Source organism: Numenius arquata, chromosome 24 (genome assembly GCF_964106895.1).
Source record: "Numenius arquata chromosome 24, bNumArq3.hap1.1, whole genome shotgun sequence".
Taxonomy (NCBI): domain Eukaryota; kingdom Metazoa; phylum Chordata; class Aves; order Charadriiformes; family Scolopacidae; genus Numenius; species Numenius arquata.
Window position 1 is genome coordinate 4,737,645 of NC_133599.1, and position 17,725 is coordinate 4,755,369.

Below are 17,725 nucleotides of genomic sequence, written 5' to 3' on the forward strand. Positions count from 1 at the left end.
GGGGGGAAAGACCTCCATCCCGGGGACCCGTGGGACCGAGATGTGGCCCGTGGGCTCCTCCGGGGCGCGCCCAAGCAGATGGCGCTCCAGCTTCGCGCCCGGGGCCGTCGAGGCAGGCGGTTTCCTGGAACCGGATCCTCGGCCTCGACAGAGCCGCCTCTGCCGCCGCCGCCCGTAGCCATGGACCTGCGAGCGGAGCTGCTCAAGTCCATCTGGTACGCCTTCACCGCCCTGGACGTGGAGAAGAGCGGCAAGGTCTCCAAATCCCAGCTCAAAGTGAGTCCTCGGGGGGGTTGGGGGGGAAGCTGGGACGGCCCCGGTGCGGGGCTGGTGGGTGGGCTGCGGGGGGCAGAGAGGGACCAGGGATGCTTTGCATCCCCCCCCCGGGGTTCCCACCGAGGAATCGTTCGATGTTCGGATTAATAAGACCTTGCTGTCGCCTCCACGGTTGTTTCGGTGAAGTTCTTTGGCTCTGCCTCATCTCCCTTTAAAAAAAGAAGGTGGGGGAGTTAACGCTCAAGGGTATATTCCAGGTAAAAATTAGGAGAAATCTAATTTTTCGTTGTTTTCGGTTTCTTACACTTTTTACGGCCAACTAACAGCCCAAAAGTGGTTTATATTTTCCTGCTTGCTAGAGCACCCGCGTTTCTGCTTCCTGTTCAGCCCAGCGGGTCGGTAGGTAGAGGGAGACCGTTTTTAAACTAGGACTCCTCAGTGGTCTGGCCAGAAATAACACAGCGCTTTTCAAAAAATCTCTGCTTTCCCTTCTCCCTCACCCCTTCAGCAGCTTCGCCGAGGGCTCCTGCCTTCGGCCCTTCCTCTAAACCATCGTGGGTTTTAAAGCCTTTTTGTCTGCCCCCGGGACGGGGGTCTGGTAGAATCCACCAGGTTGCACCTCGGCTTTGACGATCATTAATTGATTTTTTATTTCCCCCCCCCTGCATTTGCAAAGGACGGGACTCATTTTTTTCCTCGCCTTATAAATGTCCCGTTCGTGGTTTTTAGGCTGGGAATGCCGGTGGGAGCAGGGGGCTGCGATGCAGGGGAAAGACCTGAGCTAAAAACATGCAAAACACGGGGAGATGTTGCGTCAGGACTTGGCAGCCGCCGCCGGGGTGCGAGAGGAGTTGTGAAACGCTGCGAAGAAACCTCTTTTCCTCTATTCCCTCTACTTCACAGGGCTTTCCCCTGGGGACAGACTGCAGGGAAGGTGCTGGGCTTGGCGGGGAGAGGGGCGTTTTGTCCCAAAATTAAGAGTTTTGTTTGCAGGGGTCTGGAGGAGAAGCCGATCTCTTCCTTCGGCTGCTCCCCAGAAACTTGTGTGCCCCACGAACCACGCTCGCCTGCCTGAAACTGTAGAAATATCTGAAGGAATTAAGGAAAATCCTAAAGTAAGCCAGAGCCTAATTCCCCTGGCTAATCCCCGGGGGCTGCTGTGCTCCCCTGGCAGCATCCCCTGCGCCCAGGCTCCGGGTCCTCAGCCCAGCCTGGGCCCCGAAAGCGCCGGCGTGAACACGTGCAGCGCTTCTCTCGCAAGATCCTTATCGCCAGAGACGATGCTGAGCCCACAGAGACCCTAATTTTAACGGCAATTTCCTAGAGAGTTAGCTCCAGGGGGGCTGGGGGAGCTGCAAACCCTCGTGCAGGGGCGATGGGGACGCTGGGGACGGTGTCTCTGCAGGGTGACGTTTCGGAGGGGAAGGGAGATTCACCCCTCCCTGTTTTTCCACCCGCCTTCGGGGCCGAGACGGGACGGCGGTGGGTCGGGCTGGGCCCCCGCACGACGAAGCTCAGCTCTGGATAAATTTCCACCGTCCCCGAGGCCGGGGCGAGCTCGTTTCCATCACCCCTCGATGCCGAGCGCTTTGCCCCAGCCCACGCGAGCCAACAGTGGTGTTTCTGCTGGTGGGTTCAGTGCAGAAGAACCCCAGGGTCTGGCAGGTTTGAGCAATAACGTCTTAAAGCCGTGGTGGCCACGGCTACTCCAAACCCCTCCCGGGCTGGGCTCTGCTCCCTCTCCCAGGCGTGTTGCTGCAAGAAGGGTCTTGAACAAGGCTGGGAGAAACGCCGGCGTTCACGGCATTTGCTCCGACGGAAGGAAAACCCCAGTCCCGGGATCTGGGGTGGGATTTTGTCGGCAGAGGAGCAGCACGCCGACCTCCCTCCAGCCGGTCCCAGGAGTCACTTCAGGGGCGTTTCAAAGCCTGAAGCTGTGGGGAAGCCGTTGGGTTCTTGGCCTGGGCGCTCCTCTGCGAGCAGGCGTGCGCGGCCCCGTGTGCGAGTGTAGGTGTGTATCTGCACAGGAAGGAAAGACAGTCTTGCGGTCGCGTTGCTGCGCGCCCGGAGATGTCGGGTGGGTCGGTTCCCAGCGCGGGCACCCGCCGGCCCCGCTCTTGGGAGAAGCGTTTGTCCTCTCCCTGCCACCGCATCCTCCCCGGGGGAGCTTCTCCCTGTCTCGGCGGATGCTGGCTGGGATGTGGGATTCCCGCAGGCACCCCCCCCCCCCCCCAGCTCGGGGTGGCCGAGCCCGGCTGGGGGCCACCGAGCACCGTCCCGGTGCTTTTTGGCACCTCTGCTCCGCTCCTGCCCCTGTTTAAGAGGGAGAGGAGCCGTTTGCTGACCGGAGCTTGGTCTCCGGAGGCTGTCCCGCTAAAGCAAAGCCCTTGGGGAGTAGATAGGAGGCAACCGGGGGGACAGACGAGCAGTTTAAATGCATATTGGGGGGTTCGGGGGGGGTCCTCCACCCACTGCGTGGGGTTGCAGGCTCGGGGTGCAAATGGCAGGGGAGGTGGCTCCTGCTCCTTTTGGAGACAGAGCCCATAACTTGTAGGGGTCTCTGGGTATAACTGGTGCCTTGGGGGGCTGGGTCAGCACAGCACAGTGGGGTTATGGACCGCCCCCCCCCCCCCCCCCCCCCCCCCAGGGGCAGGAGGGAGGTGCCTGCCTTGGACTGAAAGCTTCTCTGCTTGTTTTGTTCACAAGAGGCTCTTGTCACGGGCCAGTGGGTCCCAGTTTGGCCAGTAACAAGTCTGAGAGCAGCTCATCCCTTCAAGCCGGGGGGAAGCCTTCCCCAAGGCTGGGGGCTGATGGTCCCGAGGCCGGGCTTGAGCCAAGGGGTCCTGGCTGATGGGACATCCGTGTCCTCCTCTCTGCAGGAAATGGGCAGCTAAAGGGACCCCCCCCCCCCAGCTATCAGAGGCCCCCCCGGCGCTGGGGGTCCCCCGGGACAGGAGTCCCTGCACCCCCAGCTGCGGGGAGGCTTTGGTTTTCTCAGTGGGGCTGTTCTGCTTGCACGTGGGGAAACTGAGGCAGCAGCAAGGCTCCCAGCATGGTGCAGGAGCCCCGATCCCCCTGCTTCCCACCCACTGGAGCCAGGGGGGGTTGGTATTGAACGTGGGGACCCAGGCTCCAGCCCAAAAGGTCACCCCCAGCCCTGGCATTGCCCCCGGCGTCTCCCACGGGGGAGAAGAAGAGGAGCTGCCATTCTCCAGCAGCATTAAATATTCCACCCCCAGCTCTGGCTGCCGTCGGCAGGGGCTGTGGAGGGGTGGGAGCGGGGGGCAGGAGGGCAGGGGAGAAGGTGGAGAACACTAGGGCTGGTACTCAGAGGGATTTGGGGTGCCTGGGGTGTCAGGCAGACCTCTCCCCCCCCCCCCAGCATGCGGCAGTGGAAAGGTGGTGTCACCAAAAAGCTCAGAGCGTCCCTTCCCTTCTCCCCCCTGTTATTTTCCCCTCCTATCCCTCCTTTCAGAGGCCGGGGCCCGGGGGGGGGGGAGGGAGTTTCCCACCTCTCCTGTGTCCCTGGGGTTGGGGCAGCCCCGGCCCCACACACCCCACATCGGCCTGGCCGGGGCTTTCCTCCCCACCCTGCCCCACTTTCATTTTGGAGGTGATGGCCCCCGGCGAGCTCAGGGACGGTGGTTCGGTGTGGGCTGGGGTGGACAGAGCGACTCGGGGTGCCAGCCACAGCCGGGGCCACCCGCGAGACCTCCCAGGGCTTTTTGGGGTGCTGCCAGAGGAGGTGCGAGGGATGGGGACGACGCATTGGAAACAGGGAATGGGATGCGATTCCCAAACTTTCAATCCATCCTGGTGGATTTTTAGCCATCCCGGAGGATGCCCAGGGTGTTTCCATCCCTCCCCACCCCTGTGCACACCCTGGGGCTGCACCGAACCCAAAAAAAAGGCAAAAAGGTGCAGCCGTAGCGGCAGCGCTGGGGGCTACAGCGCAGGGTGGAGCCCTGCCGATAACATCAGTCCAGAGGCTGAAAAAGAGAAGGAAAATCTGGTTGAGCAAGAACCGGCTCCAGCTGCAGCGTGGCCTCCGGCAGCTCCTCTCCTGCTGGGAGGAAATTTCCAGCCCTGCACGGAGAGGAGGAGGAGCAGGGATGTTGCACCCCATCTTCTCCGGCCCTTCTCTTGAACCCTGGGCTAAGCTGCATCTGCAAACCCTACAAACTGTCTTCGTAAACCCTGGTGCAATGGGATGGCAACAGTCTGGGATGCCCGTTTAACCATCTCCTGCTTGCTGGGAGGTCAAGGCAAGGAGACGACCCGGCATTGTGAACTGGAGATGCTGGTGGTGTCCATGGAGATGCTGGCCCGGCAGCAGAGTGGGCTTTCCAGCACGTGGGAAATTCGGGAGCTTCAAAACACGCTTTGTTTTGGAGGGATTTGAACAAAAACTTTCTGGTTGGTGACGTTCGCAGGCTGCTTCTAGAGATGGTGTGTCTCCAGATCCCCCGTGTCTGCTTCCATTCCAGACAAAACCTGTTCTTAGTTTCTTAGAAATCTTTTCATATTTTCGTCTTTGCATCTTTCTGTGCCCCGTTGGCAGAAAGCGACCGCTGCCAGGCCGGGTGCCGTCGTTAGTTAAGTTTTCAAGAAATCGCCGAGGGGCAGCTGCCAAACAGCACAGCTTGGGGTGGCTTATCATCTTTTCTAGATCAAAGCATGTCCTGTTTGCTCTGTAATGTTTGAAACAGTTCTTAAGAAAAGAAAATAAAAAAAGAAAAGAAAAGAAAAGAAAAGAAAAGAAAAGAAAAGAAAAGAAAAGAAAAGAAAAGAAAAGAGAGAAACAAAACAAATGTGGAAAATCCTCAATTTTTGCCTGTTTCTAAATGATTCTCTAAAGTTTACATTAGAAGGGAAGAAGGGAATTTTCCCCTGTCCCTCTGCTGAACCCAAGTCACCCCTGGTCACTGCGGCTGCAGGGAAGGGATGCTGGGCAGGGGATGGTCCCCAGGTTGGGGGGGTGGCAGTGCGGGGACGGTCTGGGGCAAGGTTGGAGCGTGGTTCAACCTTCTCCCCATCCCTTGTCCTCGGCCAGGTGCTGTCTCACAACCTCTACACGGTGCTGTGCATCCCCCACGACCCCGTGGCGCTGGAAGAGCATTTCCGCGATGATGACGACGGGCCGGTGTCCAGCCAGGGCTACATGCCCTATCTCAACAAGTACATCCTGGATAAGGTGAGTCCCGTGGTCACCCCCTCGACCTTCTGCATCTCGGCTGGGGACACCATGGTCCCTGGGCTGCTCCTGCATCCCGTGGCAGCCCCACAGCTCCGCTCCCCTCCGTTCCTGGAGATCCCATGGGTGGAAAAAGGATGGAAAGAGTTGGAGAGCTCTCAGGTAAATGCCAAATCGAGCGAGAAATGTTTAACACTCAACGTCTCCGTGGCAAGGATGAAGTCAGCCCTTTCCACCAAGGCTCTGGATGGAGGTGTATCTCTGCCCACGTTTCCTAAAGGGCTTGGAGGGAGAAATCAGCCCCTTTTTCCTCTCCACCCCCATTCAAATTTGAGGTGTGACCTCATTTGGCAAAGAGGAGGAGCGGGAGGAGGACGAGGTGCCGGGGACGGAGCAGAGGTTGGGGTGGGCAGGGGCCTTCTCCCTTTTTTCCGCGCGGCTCAAAGGCACCTTTGTTTGGCGTAGCCGAGACTTTGCGGCTGGGTACTCGCTTCCTCCGGGCATGCGAGGAGAGGAAAAATGACTGACAACTTTCTTCCACCCTCTGCTCGAAAGAAGGGGGAGGCCCGGAGCTGAGTGCAGTAACCCTTCCCTCCCCTGCCGCTTCCCTGGGGGTGAGCCGTGCCGGTCCCCGTGCTGGTCCCCGTGCTGGTCCTTGTCTTGCCCAGCCTGCTCCAGGGATGTCGGTTTCAGCCAGGGCAGAGCCTTCCCCAGCTCCCTCTTGCCCAAGGTCAGCCCAGCCCAATCTCCCCATCACGTGGCAGCCAAAATCCTTCCAGTTTCCTGTGTGGTTCTGCGGGAGACGACCTTTAAACCCCCTTCTTCTGGTTTCGCCCTGGCTAATAAAATCCCAGGGCCTGAGAAGGGGAAATGGGTTTTCCTAGGAAGAGGGGCCTTTCAGCTTTCTGCCACCCAAAGGTTTTTCTCTGGCTCTGCCGCTGCGGTTTGCCCTCGTGCCAGCAGCACGTGCCTGGGATGGAGTGGCCAGAGGTGGCCGGGGCTCCTTTGGTGCTGCAGCAAAACTGCCACTTGAAGCAGCTCAGGGTGCCAGGCGAGCGGTCGCAGAAGTTCGTGGATGGGCAACGGGGCCGAGGTTGATGGAAGCATCACTCCTGCCTCTGCTGCTGCCATCACTTCCCTCCGCTGAGCTCCGGTTCCTCTTTATGGTCAAATGGGATAACGAGAGCGACCCAAAGCCACGGAGGCACTTGGGGAGGTGGGATTGGGTGGGAGTGCTGTTCTACAGGGTTCCTGCTGGGGCTCCAAAGCCCAGCAGGACACAGTTGAGCCACCGTGGCCATGCCGTGGTGCCCGGGCACTGCAGTGGTCCCGTAGCATCCTCCCAGGACTCCTCGTTCACCTGCATAAGGGACCTGTGCTGGGGGCACATACTCTGGCATCACGGGTCAGTGCCCACTGATACTCAAGGTCTGGTCCCACGTATCCATCACCCCGTGCTTCTCACCAGCAGGGACAGGGGATTTTAGGTGTGAGAGTGCCTTCCCCTCAGCGCTTCCCCCCCAGACTCCCCTGGTAGCCCCACAGCACCACGCTCACCCCCCCGACTCCTGCCTGTAGGTGGAGGAAGGTGCTTTTGTCAAAGAAAACTTTGATGAACTCTGCTGGACCTTGACGGCCAAGAAGAATTACAAGCCCGACCGGAACGGGAATAGCGTTGTATCCCACCAAGATGCCTTCAAGCTCTGGTGTCTCTTCAACTTTCTGTCTGAAGACAAATACCCTCTCGTCATGGTGCCGGACGAGGTAGGACCTGCCTCTCCCCCCGCCCCCTCCCCGTCCTCCCAGGGCTCTGCGCAGGGTGACACATCCCGCTATCGCTTCCTGACATGTCCCACCACATCCTTTTAAGATGTGGTGCTCCGGGGTGTGAGAGAGAACAGGCCAGGGGTGGGAGGAAGGGGTTGTCTGCCCTGGGCATCCCCTGCTGGGTGGGAAGGGGGTGACTTGGGAACATCTGGGAGGACACCCCTCCCAAAATGCTGAAGCCTCTCAGATATAGATATATGTCTTGGAGGATGAGGTGTGGGCTGGTTCATACTGGTCTTCCACGGTCCAAGCCTCCGCCAACGAGCTCTTTTGCCTGTTGTGAAATGAATGTGCCAGTTCTCAGAGCCCCAGTCAAGGAGCATCCTCAACTCAGCTCCTCCTGGGGCTGGTCCCTCGCCCAAAGCCCTCGCGTCTCACCCAAGGGCTGAGTGGAGCATGGTGTTGGTGTTCTCCCCCACAATTTTAATGGGGGAGAAAGAGAAAATGATGAGAAACCCTTAAAATCTGGTGTGGTGGGAGGTTGTTGTCCACGAAATTGATGTTGGGTTGGGTGGGGCTGTGTCTCTGGGGCTGTTTTACAGCCCACGCCACTGCGACGGCAGTGGCAGAGCAGACCCAATGTCCCTCTCGGTGCCTGCCCAGCATCTGGAGAGTTAAGAGCAGGGTACCCGGGTGCAGCAAAGCTTCTGGCAGTAATCTCCAAATCTCCAAATTCCACCCGGCATTTGGAGGGGGAGGTTCTCCCTTCTCCCAGAGGGGGGTCAGATCAAATCCCCAGGAGAAGGTGGGCAGATCCAGGGAGGAGGCACAAGCTCAGAAGCCAAGAGCGGCCTCACCAGGAGGAGCTCAGCTGGGCAAGCCGCTGTTGCCTGATCTGCTTCGACACCATCAACCTCCTGAGCTCAGCAGAAAAGGACAAAAAAAAAAAAAATAAAATAAAAAGGGGGCAAAAAAAAAAAAAAGACAAGAAGCACAGCGCTGCGCAGACGTGGGAGGGCGACCGCACTTCCTGCTCCCCGGGAGAGGTGCTTCCTGTTCCCCAGACCATGACAAACTGAATCATCTCTCTGCTTACAGGGCTGAGCTTGAAAGAAAAAAAAAAAAAAAAACCACCAAACCAAATTTCTTAATAAATAAACTGAAAAAAAATAAAAAAATAAAAAAAATTATATCATATATAAAATATAGGATGATATGAATAAAATATATATAATTTAGAAATTCTTAAAAAATAAACTACAATTCTTGCCCTTCTCTTAAGGGCAAGATGTAAAAGAAAAAAATAAATCCAGCTGGGTGCGGGGACCCTGCTCTGTCTCACCTTTCTGTGTGGCTCCCTGCAGTCACCCACCCTCCCTGGTCCTTCCATTGTGGGTCGAGGAGACCTGGCAGCAAAACCTGAGCTGAAATAGGCCTTGGACATCACGTCAACCATTTCAGCTCTTGTTTTTAAAGCAATTTACTGACAGTTTCAAAACGACCCTCATCTCCTCCATAGGGACCTCTTCCCCTGCTCCTCCCCGGTGTTTTTGCGATGTAATTTGGAAACCAAGGGCGGTGCCGAGGTCAGGGCCGTGGTCGGACACCTGCCTAGTGGGGGACAGCAGCGTTGGGCTCTTCTCCCTCAGGGACTTGGCTTCTGCCAAGTTTTCTCACTCTGCAGACAAACAAGCCCCAAACATCTCACCCTTGTGCTTAAAAGGAAAAAAAAAACCAGTAGTGGTCAAGCTCTATCCCAATATCAACCTGCTAAGCCCGCCTGCTGCCTGGAGCAGCTTGGCCATGACCATCAACCATCGCAAAGGGTGATACCTCTGGGATGGGGGTCCTGTGTCTCCAAGCTGGAAAGAGATGTGGGTTTGGGCTCTCCAAAATGGGTTTGGTGGGGTGGGGATGGCTCTCGCTTCTCCCCGTCACTGAGTTCTCCATCCCCACAGGTGGAGTACTTGCTGAAGAAGATCTGCACGGCCATGAACGTGGAGCTGAACTCCTGTGAGCTGGATGACTACCTCTCCCAGGAGCCACAGGGCCAGGGGGGGCTGACGGTCTGGCAGTTCCTGGACATGGTGAACTCGGGGCGGTTCCTGCGAGGCATCGAACAGGAGGCTGTCAGCATGGCCGTGGAGGAGGTCTACCAGGAGGTCATCGAGGATGTGCTCAAACAGGCAAGGAGCCTACATGTCCTGGGACACAAACTCTGTCCTGCCCCCACCCCATTATTCATCCCTGTGTCTCTTGGGCTCAGGGCTACCTCTGGAAGAAGGGCCAGCTGAGGAGGAACTGGTCAGAGCGGTGGTTCACTCTGAAGCCCAGTGTCCTGTCCTACTACATGAGCGAGGAACGGAAGGAGAAGAAGGGGAGCATCGCATTGGACAAGCACTGCTGCGTGGAGGTATGGCCTGGGCCCCACTCAGCTTGGGAACAGGAGATCACCTCCAGACCCCAGGAAGAGGAACCCAAGAATACACAATTTCACATCTATGAGCATGGAGAACCAAATCCTACAGCTGAAGAAAGTGGGGATAGGGTGGGATACAGGGAGGGTAACGCCATCCTGTGTCCTCTCCCTGCAGGTCCTGCCTGACCGGGATGGGAAGAGGTGCATGTTCTGCGTGAAGACCTCCTCCCGCACCTACGAGATGAGCGCCTCCGACACCCGACAGCGCCAGGAGTGGACATTAGGTCTGTCCCCACCCTGTGCCCCCTCCCCAGCTTCCCTGTGTCCCCCCTCCGTGTCCCCACTGACCGTCCCCATCCCTCTCCAGCCATCCAGACGGCCATCCGGCTGCAGGCTGAGGGCAAGAAGTCCCTGCACAAAGACCTGAAGCAGAAGCGCCGGGAGCAGCGGGAGCAACGGGAGCAGCGCAAGGCGGCCAAGGAGGAGGAGACGCAGCGACTCAAGCAGCTCCAGGAGGAGAAGGAGAGGAAGCTGCAGGAGCTGGAGCTGCTGAAGGAGGCCCAGCGGCAGGCGGAGATACTTCTGCAAGAGGAGGAGCAGCGGCGGAGGCAGCAGCACGAGGAGATGCAGAGGACGCTGGAGATCCAGCTGCAGGAGGCTGAGCAGGTGGGTGCATCCTCATGGCATGTCCTTCCACGGGGCTGCATCGCTCGTAGGGTGGATGCTTCCTTCCACTTCCCTTTCCCGTGGCAGCCCACGGGGTTTGGAGGAGCTTTTAGGACCACGTCCCACTCTCACAACGATGCTGCTGCCACCTCTGGGCTGCTGGGGTCTGTGTGTGACCCAGGGATGAGGGATAGAGGGGTCAGCACCACTGTGCGTGAGATACCTGAGGAGCAGGAGATGAGGACAACCTGTCCTGAGGTGTATGAAGCTGGGGGGCAGGTGAGAGGCCAGCGCTAGTGCCAGGATGGCCAGTGAGCCCATTTCTGACCTTGCAGCCAGCACTGGCCCCAAAAGATGCAGTGTGTCTCCTGAGCAGGGAACCTGCCTTGCTTTGGAACTCTCTCCATGGGATCTCCCTGCTGTGGGAGATGTCCGGTCCCATCCACCCAGGGATGCGGGGACAAGGAGGTCCTGGGGACAGTGGCGGTGGCTCTGCCAGCCGCCCATGGTGACGGCTCCTCTTCCTGCGGCAGGCTCGTGCCTCCATGCAGGCTGAGATGGTCCTGAAGGAGGCAGAGGCAGAGCGTCAGCGCAAGCGCATCCTGGAGCTGGAGGACATGCAGGAGCGTCTCCAGGAGGCCCTGCAGCAGGAGGTGAAAGCGCGGCAGGACGAGGAGGCCGTGAGATATGCACAGGCCAGGTAGGACCAGGGCGTCCCCGGTCCTCCTCGACCAGCCCCACTCCCAGGGCAGCAGCTGGGTGTGGGGAAACGCTCCCCATGGCAATGCCATGCTCCTTAGGGTACTGGGGTGTGCTGGTGTCTTCCCAGTATGCCATCAGGGCTGGGGAAAGCTGGTGGATGAAGTGACAGAGGGACGTCCTCACCTCTTGCTCTTCTTTGACAGGCTACTGGCTGAAGAAGAGGAGAAGCTGAAGCAGCTGATGAAGCTGAAGGAGGAGCAAGAGGAATATATCATCAAAACTCAGCGGGAGAAGCAGGTCCTCAAGCAGGAGATGGAGAACAAGAACAAGTGTCTGGAAGAGGCACAGAAGCAGCTGGAAGAAGTGAGAGTGAACAGGCAGCGGGTAGACCAAGACGTCATGGTGAGCATCACGTCAGTGCCACATCCCTTCACGGTGTGAGACCCAGGGGACTTCCCAGCTCTCCCTGAGTCACCACCACACTGGAGAGGATCCAGCAGCTTTGGGGACCAAGCTGCTATTGCCTTGGGGGTTTTCTGAGCTGTGGCAGGGGTAGGCACAGGGTGATTGAGTGGCAGAGATGGGACAAGCGTGTCCTGCCCCGGGGTCACAGCACTGCTGTCCAGAGCAATGTCGATAGTGGGAGTGTGTGGAGGGGGGAGGACTGGAGGAGGAGCAGGAGACCTAGAGGAGGGTGAGCTGGGTCTCCATCCCAGAGGGAACCTCCAATCTAGGTTTACTGAGGGAAGGGAAACTCCTGCCCGCGGTCCCAGGTTGGGGGATGTCTGGTGGCCAGCTCACCCCTCTCCTCCATCCCTGCCAGGCGGCCCAGCGGAAGCTGCGACAGGCCAGCACCAACGTCAAGCACTGGAATGTCCAGATGAACCGACTGATGCACCCCATTGGGCCGGGAGGTAGGAGATTAGCCATCACACCATCCCCTGCCCTCCTGAGCATGGCCACACTGGGGCACAAGACTAGTCTCCCACCCATATCCCCCTCTTTAGGGGCATCCAGGGGCTGGAAGGACCCCCATCTTTCAGAGAACATACCCCAATGTCTCTGGAGAGAGTTGGGGGGGTTCAGCCTGGAGAAGAGAAGACTCTGGGGCAACCTTCGAGCCCCTTCCAGTCCCTAAAGGGGCTCCAGGAAAGCTGGGGAGGGACTCTGGATCAGGGAGGGGAGCCATAGGAGGAGGGGGAAGGGTTTGACACTGAAAGAGGGGAGATGGAGATGAGATGTGGGGAAGAACTTCTTTGCTGTGAGGGTGGTGAGAGCCTGGCCCAGGTTGCCCAGAGAAGCTGTGGCTGCCCCATCCCTGGAGGGGTTCAAGGCCAGGTTGGAGGGGGCTTGGAGCAACCTGGTGTGGTGGGAGGTGTCCTTGCCCAGGGCAGGGGGTGGCACTGGGTGGGCTTTAAGTTCCCTTCCAACCCAAACCATTCTGTGATTCTATGAAAATTCAATTTGGGCCTGAGGTAAACGACCCTCTTTTTCTGTCCGTGCCCAGACAAGCGTACAAACGTGAGTGGAGGAGGCTTCGCTGGCTACCAACCCCTCCTCTCCCAGAGAGATTCCTCCCTCAAACTCAAGCAGAAGGCAGAGGATAAAGGCAGCAACCCCACGAGGGTCAATAGCAAGGAAAACGTGAGCAACGGTGGGAACAGTAGCGTGCCACCATCTCCGGATGCGGACACCATGGCCACAGAGCCCACCAACTAGCCCAGCAGGGTGGCAGAGCCCAGCGGGGAACTGTGGGGCCCAGCACGTCCCTGCGAGTGGACATAGCCAATACAGCCACCTCTGGATGGAGACAAGTGGGGACCAGCACAGAGCCTATAGGTGACTACATATAAGGCAGAGATGCTCCCATTTTCTTCAGGGAAGTGCTGCAGCCACGACATGCCAGGAGGTTCAGACACTGGGGAGTCTGGCCAGTGGGGCCATTTCCTCTGGGCTACCCAGGTTTGGGACCTGGACTTAACTCCCCAGACACTGGTTTCCACCCTGCCTGAAAAACCAAGCCACTGGTGGGTCTGGATCGTGTTGCCCAGGGCTGCAGTTCCCTCTTGGTTTCCACCAGCCACCCTTCTGCATCTCCCGCTGCGCCCCTGACTGCGTGGCCCTGTGACAGCAGCTGCCAGGGAAGCCTTGGGCCCCCCCAAGAAATGCCGGGGTGTCCTGAACTCACACGTGTGTTCCCCGAAGGTGGTTGTTCGTCACTGGAGTCACATCAATGTTAGCAGGAACCAACAAGCAAGGAAGCTTTTGGAGCTGCTGGCCCACAGACCTCCTTCCCCGGGTCTCCGTGGCCCTGCAGGCACCAGAGCTCCCTCCTCGGCAGTGCAGGGCTTTGATCCCCACTGTAGAAAAGAGCCCATTAAAAGAAATCAGACGCCACCCACGGAAAAAGGCTCCCCCAGTGGATTTGGGGTTGGTCTGTGGAGGGCCAAGGTGGGGACAGATGCTGGTGAACTGGCCGTAGATGATGAACTCCCCCCTGGGTGGCAGGGCTGGCACAGGGGTAATGTCTGGGAGGGCCATCACCTCTATATGATTAATTAAGTGCTTGTATAGGAATATAACGGTGCTCTGGGCTTCCTTTGGGTCCTTGCCCTCGGACTGCAGGACTCCCTGTTTCAGGAATCCTGGCTCAGGACTTGGTCCAAGGTCCACAGGAGGCAACAGCAAAGGCTCCCAGGGGACACCCAAACCGGGAGCTGGTGGATGTGGCAGCTCCGTTCAGGTACACTGGCCCGGCCTGTCTCCTCCAGCTAATTTTGCTCCCCCCAAAAAACTGAGAACGAAAGCCAACTCTGCTGGCAAACCTCCCTGCACAAAAAAAAAAAGAACCCAACCCATGCCAACATCGGGGTGGGTTTTTCCAAGCACCTCTGTTTAAATACAGTCCCATTCACCTGTGGCTTTGGGGTCTTTATTGTATGGGGCCCAGAGCCCCCGGTCACATAAGGGTCCCCTCTGGAAACAGGTACCGGGAGCAAGCCCTGCATCAAGCCCCGGTTCGCAGTTGCTCACGCTGATTAACTGCAGTTCGTTAGGGAGATTACAATCTATTTCCTACTCATGTGGCTTTCAGCGTTTGCTCACACAGCTCTCCCCCCCCCCCCCCGCCCTCCACCACCCAGTTTTTACAGTGTTCCTTTTTTACAGCTATTTTTCATTGTGCCTGACTGCGAGAGAGGCTGTTTCCGCGGGTGCCAGTGGAGCAGAGCAGCTGCCCTGGGACAAAGCCACTCTGTGTGCCCACGAGGGTGACTGGGTGGCCCCAGCTCCGCGTGCCCACGAGGGTGACTGGGTGGCCCCATGCCGCAGCCTCACTGACGCACAGGGAGGGCACGGGTGGCTGCGGCCCCAGAGGTGATGGCCAGTGGTGGCCCTGGCCCTGCAGGGGCTGCAGGTCAAATTCATCCCCCTTCCTCCTCCTTCCCACGGCACTTCCCACCACAGCAGGGTGGTCCTAAGCAGCCCCCTACAGCCCTCATGCAGATTTGGCATCCCTGCCTGACCCTGCACCATCCTGGCCGGTCCCAGGACACAGGATGCCTCCACTCCGCACATGCATTCTGGTTGAATAAGATCTTCCCAACATCCTGCACCAGAGGCTGGGGCTCTGTCTTTCATCGAGGTGCGTGGGGAGCGGGGTACGAATCGCTGCAGCCTCACGGGGTGACCCTGGCAAAGCTGCTCGTTGGTCCATGAGATCTGGAGAGCAAGAACGGGGAAGGTGCCAAACACCCGTCTCTACTGGGAAGGGAATGGGCTGGGTGGAAATGCACTGCTGGGAGATGGCATCCTCCCTCATCAGCTTCATCAGCTCAATCTGGTCCCCGATCAGGTGTCAGGACAGCTACGAGCTGTGCCACGCCACGCAGGGAGGAAAAGGGACACCTCCACCCATCTCTGTGCCACAACCTTGTCACAAGGGCTCTCAGCCCGTTCTCAGCCCCTGAGGGGCCACTGGATGGGGCTTTCAGCAACCTGGTCTAGTGGGAGGTGTCCCTGCCCATGGTGGAGGGGTTGGAACTCGATGATCTTTAAGATCCCTTCCAACCCAAACCATTCTATGATTCTATGACCCCTGCCGGTGACAGTGCCATTGCTTTTCACCAGGGCCTGAACCGTCCCTCCTCACAGCTGCTCACCAGAGTGTTGCATTTGCTCTCCAGAGCCGAGTTCCCATGCGGGAAAAAGCTATACATTAATTGCCGCAGGCAAGGACAGGCGTGGAGGGAACAGCCGGAATCAGTGTCAGCACCTGCCTTTGATCAGGGGCCAAGTTGGGATGCGCCCAGATCTGTCTCATCCTCCGGGAGCAGCCGACCGAGAGCTGGAGCTTAAGTCAGCAGTTGATGCGCATCGTCAGCATGTGTCCCAGTGCCTCCGACGAAGAATAAACTCCTGCAGCAGGATCACAATGAGAGCACACGGTGGAAACGGGGAAGAGCAGCTCTCTGCAGCTCCCACCATCCCATCCCTGGACCATCCTGGGGGGGGGTGTCTCCTTGGGAAACCTCCTGGAGCTTCCCGTGGAGTACCATCGTGTGCGGGAGCAGATTCAGAGACAAACCTTGCCACTCTCTGCATGAATCTTTTTTGCAGCCCCAGGCCCTCAGCTCTGCCCAGACTCTGCTGTCCTGGTGCTCTGGGCTGGGGGTTCCACGTTTTGGGGAAGGATGGGCCAAATCCTACTTGTGGCTACGTCTGCACTAATGAGGGGCATCACCCGACCTCTGTACTGCTTCTCGAGAAACCGCAGTGGGAACAGGGCCTGTGTTTTTTAAACGTAACGTCACTTATCAGATGAGCCACCGCTGTGGTTTACCTAGGGTGTGAAGGTACAAAGTTAGCTCCATCGTAGACCTCAAGTAACGGCGTCACCAGAAGAAGGCTTGCAACTCCCCCAGCGGGCAGCTGATCTGGCCCTGGGGGGGCTGAAAGCACTGAGGGGCTCACGCTGGGAAGGGGCAGAGACCCCCAGAGCTGCCGCAGGCACCCTGATGGCTGTCTGAGGGTCCCAGAGCTGCTGCGGGCACCCCGAGCGGTGTCATGAAGGTCCCAGAGTGCCCCCGGGCCCCCCGAGGGGTGTTGTGAGGGTCCCAGAGTTGCCACAGATACCCTGAGTGGCAGTGTGAGAGTCCCAGATCCACCATGGGCACCCTGAATGGCATCATGAGGGTCCCAGAACCGCTGCAGGCACCCTGAGGGGTGTCATGGGGGTCCCAGAGTTGCCATAGGCACCCAGAGTGGCGTTGTGAGGGTTCCAGAGCTCCCATGGGCACCCCAAGTGGCACATGAAGGTCCCAGAGCTGCTGCGGGCACCCCGAGGGGTGTCATGAAGGTCCCACAGCAGCCAACACAACTGAGCTGGCGGCAGAAGCTCTTTGGAATCTCAAGTCCCAGTTTCGTTGCCCAAGACAAATCCCTGTTCCCTCCCCGTTCCAGCACATCATGGGTTGGAGCATCCCGATTTCTGCCCAGCCTCCTGCCCAGCAGCTCGGGGCCGTCTCCCTTTCGGCCTCCTTTAATAGCGGCCTTCCAGTACCTGAGGGGGGCCTACAGGAAGGCTGGGGAGAGTCTGTTTACAAAGGCCTGCAGTGACAGGACAAGGGGCAATGGTTTTAAGTTGGAGAAGGGGAGATTTAGATTGGATATTAGGAAAAAGTTCTTTACTATGAGGGTGGTGGAACACTGGAACAGGTTGCCCAGGGAGGTGGTTGATGCCCCTTCCCTTGAGATATTCAAGGTGAAGATCGACGAGGCCCTGGGCAACCTGGTCTAGTTGGGGGTGTCCCTGCTGACTGCGGGGAGGTCGGACTAGATGACCTTTGGAGGTCCCTTCCGGCCTGGGCCAATCTATGAATCTATGAATCCAGACGAGCCATCCGGCCTGTGACACAGAGCTCATGGCCACCAGGGCTCTCCTCTCCGAGACACGTCCCCAGTTATGGCCACAAACTAGCCTGCCACGGGAAGGTTTAGTGCAGGGCCTTCCGAGGGGCTGCCGTCCCCTCTGCCCTCAGGTCTGCAGGCAGGACACCAGCTCCCCTCAGCCTGCACTGCACCGACACAGCCCCCTCACCCTCCATGGCGGTGAGGGCCCAGGGAAAACGGCTTGGGCCCAGCGGCCGGACCCGGTGAGGCGCTGGGACAGGGTGCACTCGGGCTCCCTAAGGGCAGACCCGTCCCTGTTGGAGCCTGCGGCAGAGAGAGGCCGCCGCCATTTTGCACCCCCCCGCCCCGCCCAGCGCCTACACTTCCCATGAGGCCCCGCGCCTGCCGGGGGACGGGGGGAGGCAGAGAGTGGGGTCTGGGTCCGCCAGGGGGCGCCTTGCGACAGGGCGGGGCGGGGCGGGCTTGGGCCGTTGCCGTGGTAACGGCTTACCGGCGGCGGCGATTGGCTGCGTGGCGCCGGGTATGCGGTGGCGTCAGGGCGGGCGCGGTGACGTGCGGGGGCGGGGGGGGGGCAGCGGGGCGCCGGCGGCGGTGGGGGGAGCGGGGCCGCTGCGGGAGGTGAGTGGGGCAAGGCCTGTGGGGAAGTGGGGGGGACAGGGACAGGGACACGGGGGGCGGGACACGCGGGGGGCAGGGTCGCGGTGTGGGGAGGGGAGGGTGTGGGGGGACAGGGGTTATGGGGCAGGGGGCCTGAGGGGGACAGGGACGGGGGTGTGAGGCAGCGGGGATGG

The 17,725-nt window shown here is 59.1% G+C and overlaps 1 protein-coding gene across 1 annotated transcript; it reads left to right on the plus strand.

Annotated features, from left to right (window-relative positions):
• The first annotated feature begins 78 nt into the window (after window positions 1-78).
• On the plus strand, window positions 79-13,944 carry DEF6 (DEF6 guanine nucleotide exchange factor). Its single transcript, XM_074163342.1, has 11 exons — window positions 79-276; window positions 5,330-5,470; window positions 7,049-7,234; window positions 9,196-9,423; window positions 9,504-9,650; window positions 9,832-9,940; window positions 10,024-10,322; window positions 10,856-11,022; window positions 11,228-11,426; window positions 11,848-11,938; window positions 12,532-13,944. Exons 1-11 carry the CDS (start codon window positions 79-81, stop codon window positions 12,741-12,743), a joined length of 1,977 nt encoding a protein of 658 aa, XP_074019443.1. The 3' UTR covers window positions 12,744-13,944.
• Window positions 13,945-17,725: the final 3,781 nt, after the last annotated feature.

Coding starts and splice junctions, on each gene's coding strand:
- DEF6 (XM_074163342.1), top strand. CDS start 79: ATGGCGCTCCAGCTTCGCGCCCGGGGCCGTCGAGGCAGGCGGTTTCCT. Junction 277..5,329: donor TCTCCAAATCCCAGCTCAAA/GTGAGTCCTCGG, acceptor GTCCTCGGCCAG/GTGCTGTCTCACAACCTCTA. Junction 7,235..9,195: donor TCGTCATGGTGCCGGACGAG/GTAGGACCTGCC, acceptor CCATCCCCACAG/GTGGAGTACTTGCTGAAGAA.